This window comes from Nanorana parkeri, unplaced genomic scaffold, assembly GCF_000935625.1.
Source record: "Nanorana parkeri isolate BGI_ZX_2015 unplaced genomic scaffold, ASM93562v1 scaffold159, whole genome shotgun sequence".
NCBI classification, from domain to species: domain Eukaryota; kingdom Metazoa; phylum Chordata; class Amphibia; order Anura; family Dicroglossidae; genus Nanorana; species Nanorana parkeri.
In genome coordinates this window covers 603,427-610,101 of record NW_017306427.1, presented here as the reverse complement: position 1 = coordinate 610,101, position 6,675 = coordinate 603,427, and the positions used below count along the sequence as shown (strand labels likewise).

Below are 6,675 nucleotides of genomic sequence, written 5' to 3'. Positions count from 1 at the left end.
GGGGGGAAGTCACTAGTGACACTGGGCAAAAGTGTGCCTTAGCAGTTCTTCAGACGACGGCCTCAATTTGGCCTCTACAAAAATCCTTTTGATGAAGTCCCGAGTATGGTCGGACACATGTGCTGGCAGCTGCGGGTTGGTGGTCTGGGTGGCGATTTTAAAGATGGCGGCCATGGCCTCAAACTCAGCCCAGGGCGGTTTCTCGGTCAGCATTTCTACGACTGTACAGCCCACGCTCCTGGCAGACGGAAGGGAAACAAAGACATTAAAACCGTTCACACAGCTAAAGGCAAAGAGAGACATACGTGTTACCATTCAATAAAAGGCATTTCATTCTTTACGGTCAATTTTTAAAGGCTGAGTCCAACTTTTGGATCATGTTTCATGTTACACTCCTATCGAAGGTGTAACATAAAACATGGTTGCATATTCCATCCATACCACGCCCCCACCTGCATGGCAGTGTGCTTCTGAATGGAGAATACGGTTATTTAATTTAGGGCCTGTTCACACGACGTCCGTTTTGTGTGCTGACCGGCTCCGTACGCTGCTGCACTCAAAATGCATCCCAATGTATCCCTATGTGTTTTATGGGCTCCAGTTCTCACGTGCGCAGTCCGTTCAGCTTACGACAGAAAAAATACTGCACGTCACATTTTGTCAGGTCCGAAAACGGTCCGGATACGCAAACGTGTCAAAAACGCACTGCGCTGCAGCTAACATACTAACAGCCCCACTCCAGCAAAAAAAAATGTTGTTTTTTTTTTGCTGGAACGCATCAAAAACGTGGCCAAAACGCACTGCATCAGCAGCTCCACGTCTGCTGATCAGGACCTGATCTCATGTGAACAGGCCCTGATGCGTTCAACAGCGCTGGAGTTAGCATGTTAGCTGCAGTGCAGTGCGTTTTGGACGCGTTTGCGTTTCCTGACCTGACAAAATGTGACATGCAGTATTTTTTCTGTCGTAAGCTGAACAGACTGCGCACGTGAGAACTGGAGCCCATAAAACACATAGGGATACATTGGGATGCATTTTGAGTGCAGCAGCGTACGGAGCCGGTCAGCACACAAAACGGACGTCGTGTGAACAGGCTCTTAGAATAGGCTGCAAAGCCAATTCAACTGACAGGATCGATCAAAGGCAAATGCTGCAATCCCGATCTGCCACCGTGGCACAAGGACTCATGGGAACGCACCCGGAGCAGACCAGCGACCCACAATTTTTGTCCAGCCAAACTTCCTCCAGGTCCACGCCTCTATATCAACCTAGGGGTAAACACTGCAAGAGCCCCATGAATGCTCTGCAAGCCCCAGATCTATCTAAAAGGAACCGGTTACTTTACAAACTCAGAGCAAATAAATCAGATTTTTGTAGCCACACCCCCTCCCACTGATACTTAACCTCTTCCCTACCCTTTCAGAGCATGGAGTCTAATCTCTCTAAGCTCTCTCATTGCCCATGTGACAGTGTTTGGTCCAGACAACTGGCCTCTCAAGCCCTGAGCACTGCATCCTGGGACAGAAGCTCATACGCTCCTCCGTATCTAGAACAAACATGTATTTCCAAGGTCCCCCCATGCCGCTTCCAGGACTTAACTCAAATGATGCCTCTTGATCCGATCATCTTCTTTCCTGTAGTTTTCGAGTCCCTCCAGCGCTGGTGCGGGTCTCTGATCCGATGCTGACTGCTGCGTCTTCCTCTCCCACGGAGTCTGTGCGGGTGCACGCTGCCGGGCTGCCTGCATTCACTTACCGTGTCCTCTTCTCCCGGCTGAAGATCTGAACTGCGCATGCGCCCGACCCATGATCCTTACTTTTTCAATAATCGATTATAATCGATTATGTCGATTAGTTGTTGCAGCCCTAGTGGAGACACAGGTAAGTTTAATCATATTTGGTTGTTTAAAAAAAAATGTTTTTGCATATATCAACTGCTTGCTAGAAGTAGATATATGCAAAAAAACACAAGGCTTTAACGATCTTTAAATACATTCAGTAGTCTGTGCTTCAACAGAAGTGATGTAGTGTATGTGTGTCAGAAAAGCACACACCATCTACCTGATACTAGAATGAGCCGGACATCCTGCTATTACGCAATAGTCGGATCTTTCACCTGTCACCACTGAAACTGAAAACTGGCACCGGATTTAATGACACTTCGATTCCAAGGGGTAAATACATTTCCATCTATCACACTTACATATGTTTTTCATTCTTTACTTGTAAAGCCAAGTGAAACTAATGAAACAAAATAACTGCTCAGTGCACTACTTACCAGATGTCTGCCTTCCGCCCATACCCTTCCCCACTGATCACTTCTGGACTCATCCAGTAGGGGGTGCCGGTGACGGACTTCATACCTGTACCAGAGAGGCAGATAGTCTGTAGACGTTTGCTGGCTCCGAAGTCTCCCAACTTTACATTGCCTGAAGAGTCTCGCAGAATGTTCGCTCCTGGCAAACGGAACACAGTACAATTAAACTGTAATACAGTCCCTCCAAGGATGAGCACTGCTTATGTGGTGACCTTGAACGTAACTGTAATCATTTGGGAGATTTTGCCCCCCTACAAAAAAAAAAACTAACAACTTACGCACAGTCAGCTTTTACCACAGGCCAGACCCACCTTTGATGTCTCGATGTACAATCATATTACTGTGCAAATAGTGCACCCCCTCCAGAATCTGGCGGGTGTATTTCCGGGTCACAAATTCTGTTAGTGCTCCATAGGCCTTAAGTTGGTCCTTTATTGATCCCTACATAGCAAAGAAGACATTTATATTATGCTTTTGGACCGGAGAATCCACAGAGTTAATCACGATCTATTGATAGAAAGTGCTTATTCAAGTTGTCATGGCAGAAAGCAACAACTGTGCAAAATATTACAAATTGCCCTACAGGCTTACCCCTGGCATATATTCCATGAATATGGAAAGCGTCCTCTCCTGGCAGTCCCTTAAGCAGCCATAATATTGTACAATGCGCTCATGCAGAAGATTTTTCAGCAACTGAATCTCACACTCCAGAGCGTTCACCTCCTAAAAAACACACAGACACATTAAAAGATTAGAACTTTGTTTAAGTGCATGTTTGAGCAACAAAAAACAAAAACAAAAAGAAATCTGTACACCTCTGAAATACACACACTTGTCCATATTTTACCCTGCAAGTACAGAAATATATACCTGCAGATCCGGCCAGAAATTAAAAGAGAACTATGGGGTAAGTGTTTTTTCCCATAGTTCTCTTTAGGGTTACGGGAGGACATATACTAACCTCCTCCTGTGACCAAAAGCTCAGTATATAGCAGGCTATTGCCCACGATATACTGAGAGCGCCGCAGGCGGGACGGATCCCGACAATACTGTCTGGACCCACCCAGCTGCATGAGTGACAGCTGTCTCTGCCTATCTGGAGGCAGAGCCAGCTGGGCCCGCCCCCTCTCCTGTCCGTTCCTCCACTCAGCACTGGAGAATTGGAGAGGGGAATCCCTGCGGGGAGCGGTGACTAATAGTCACCGCTCTATGCAGGGACATGATCGGGAAGTGAGCGTGCGACGGTATTTGTTCGTTGACTTCGTTGACAGCTTCTTTGTCACAGGTCAGCTCTAACTATGAGCTTGAGTGGAAAGCACTCACCTCATAGTTCTCCTTTAAGTAAATCCTAACTTCCAATTGTTGGCTCTGCTGCAGTAAAATCCTAAGCAACGTTCTGAGTTCTCGCCTCTTTATATTATGCTTTTGGACCGGAGAATCCACAGAGTTAATCACGATCTATTGATAGAAAGTGCTTATTCAAGTTGTCATGGCAGAAAGCAACAACTGTGCAAAATATTACAAATTGCCCTACAGGCTTACCCCTGGCATATATTCCATGAATATGGAAAGCGTCCTCTCCTGGCAGTCCCTTAAGCAGCCATAATATTGTACAATGCGCTCATGCAGAAGATTTTTCAGCAACTGAATCTCACACTCCAGAGCGTTCACCTCCTAAAAAACACACAGACACATTAAAAGATTAGAACTTTGTTTAAGTGCATGTTTGAGCAACAAAAAACAAAAACAAAAAGAAATCTGTACACCTCTGAAATACACACACTTGTCCATATTTTACCCTGCAAGTACAGAAATATATACCTGCAGATCCGGCCAGAAATTAAAAGAGAACTATGGGGTAAGTGTTTTTTCCCATAGTTCTCTTTAGGGTTACGGGAGGACATATACTAACCTCCTCCTGTGACCAAAAGCTCAGTATATAGCAGGCTATTGCCCACGATATACTGAGAGCGCCGCAGGCGGGACGGATCCCGACAATACTGTCTGGACCCACCCAGCTGCATGAGTGACAGCTGTCTCTGCCTATCTGGAGGCAGAGCCAGCTGGGCCCGCCCCCTCTCCTGTCCGTTCCTCCACTCAGCACTGGAGAATTGGAGAGGGGAATCCCTGCGGGGAGCGGTGACTAATAGTCACCGCTCTATGCAGGGACATGATCGGGAAGTGAGCGTGCGACGGTATTTGTTCGTTGACTTCGTTGACAGCTTCTTTGTCACAGGTCAGCTCTAACTATGAGCTTGAGTGGAAAGCACTCACCTCATAGTTCTCCTTTAAGTAAATCCTAACTTCCAATTGTTGGCTCTGCTGCAGTAAAATCCTAAGCAACGTTCTGAGTTCTCGCCTCCAGGACTACAGAACTCAGCCTACCCCCAGCCTCTTTCTGTCCGTCTCCACATGCACACATTGATTTCTCTCTAAAGCAAAAGCAATACTGCTGTCTTGACTCCCAAGAGGCAGCCCATGCACTGTGCATAGGAAAAAACGAACTAATGAACGTAAGAGGATTTCATATCAGCATGCAGAGCTGCGTGCTGATGTGATGTCTAGTGAAAGGGGGTAAAGGTCCATTTTAATGGATTATGGTAAAGCTGTTGAAAGCTTTACTAGTCTGTTACCAAGCATTCTGTCTGGTATAGAAGACCCCCGAGGGCTGACTGCAGATCAGTACCTTACCTTACTCGTCTCTGGACTGTCGGGATCGAACTGGACTTGTTTCACCGCCAGTTCTCTGCCAGTATCTGCGTCATAGCACAGGTACACCCTGCCAAACGCCCCCTGTCCTAGAAGTTTTCCGAGCCTCCAGTTTGATGGCGCACGTGGTGCTAAAAATAAAGCATGATATATAAATAGTAAAAGGTGCACCGAAAAAGAAATTTTAAAACCGAAACTAAACCAAAATTAAAAAAAAAATTGTCAGGCCGAAACCGAAAATGTATATTATTTTTTCACATTTTTAAAATATTTTATTTGTATTTATTTTTTATAAACTCTTTAATTTTTTTTATATTTATTTATATTTATTAATTCATTTTTATTAAATATTTTGATTTTTTGCTTTACTTTTAGGGGCTTTGGGGAAATATTAGGGGTCTAAACAGAACCCTGATATTTCCCTTTTAAAATAGAAAAAGAGATTGAGAACACAGAGTCTTCAATCTCTTTTTCTGTGTCCCCTGTTATCAATGAACAGGAATCCTCTAAACTGAGTGTTCCTGTTCATTGATAAATTGATAACATGGTATGTTTACTATAACTACAACTATGAATGAACAGGAGGGGATGTAGATCACTTCACATTCATTCATAATTGAGGCTATAGTCAACATACCATGTCCTCAATTATCTACAAACACTCAGCGTTTACTGACTGCTTGTACCCGCTCTCCTCTCTGACACACGCTGTCACAGGAGGCTGAGTGAGCGGTGTAGGAAGGAGAGCTCAGCCTCCTGCGACAGCGCTGTCTCCACCCCCACACCGCTCTGCCACACTGTGATAGGCGGCCGAGCATTGTGGGAGGAGACACCGGCCGCTCACGGCGCTCTCCTCCCGCAGCGCTTGGCCGGCTGTCACTTTCTCTTCTCAGCGGGGAGGAAAGAAACCTGGGATGCGCCGACATATTGGCAGGAAAATGGCACTTTCGGCATTTAGCTAAAAGTGCTATTTTCGGCCGATATGTTTCGGCGGCCGACATGTATCGGTGCATCGCTAATAAATAGTCAATGTTTACAGACCTGATAATCTTTATGAAACAATTCCACTATTACAATATTAGAGAAGTACAAAGGAGGTGAAAAACCCGATAGTGAACTTACATCGACTGGGTGGGCTTATATCCATCACGGACAGGGTTGGATTGTCAATGTCGCTTCCTCGTCTCCTCAGCCGGTTGTCCTCGTATTCCGGTGTGAAGACGCTGCTTCCGCTGCTGGTGCTCAGGGAGTGATCTGTGGGGCTAAAGCTGACCGGGGAACGGAAGTTGGTCCCTTGGGTTCTTCTGGCCCTTGGGAAGGTTTTCCTGCCTGGAAAGTAGAGAGTACTGTCATCATTGTTCATACAAAGCCCACATGGTGTGACATCTGTATGCATCCTATGAAGAAAGCAGACTATAGTTATATCAAAGGCTGAACAAAGCCGCTCCCAGGGTCCTTTGGTGTGAACTTTCAAACATGTCTTCAGATTTTAAGCTGCTCACCCACTGAAGGCTCTTCCCTCGAGCACCTCGATCCCCACCAGAAGTTTCCTCCAGCCTTCCAACGCCAATGTAAGTGTCATTATTATCATTATACATACACACCCAGGTCATTGCGCCCTCTTATGTTTTTTAGTTGTATTTACCACAG

The 6,675-nt window shown here is 45.7% G+C and overlaps 1 protein-coding gene across 1 annotated transcript in view; it reads right to left on the bottom strand.

Moving 5' to 3' along the window:
* Positions 1-6: 6 nt before the first annotated feature.
* Positions 7-6,675, bottom strand: part of MAP3K2 (mitogen-activated protein kinase kinase kinase 2) — a 41,097-nt gene continuing 34,428 nt past the window's right edge. The window contains exons 12-17 of the mRNA XM_018554451.1: positions 6,148-6,354; positions 5,008-5,156; positions 3,859-3,990; positions 2,628-2,757; positions 2,278-2,455; positions 7-238 (exon numbers count right to left, since the gene is read on the bottom strand). Of these exons, the coding sequence (XP_018409953.1) occupies positions 13-238; positions 2,278-2,455; positions 2,628-2,757; positions 3,859-3,990; positions 5,008-5,156; positions 6,148-6,354 (1,022 nt within the window). The 3' untranslated portion in view covers positions 7-12. The remainder of the gene's footprint in view (positions 239-2,277; positions 2,456-2,627; positions 2,758-3,858; positions 3,991-5,007; positions 5,157-6,147; positions 6,355-6,675) is intronic.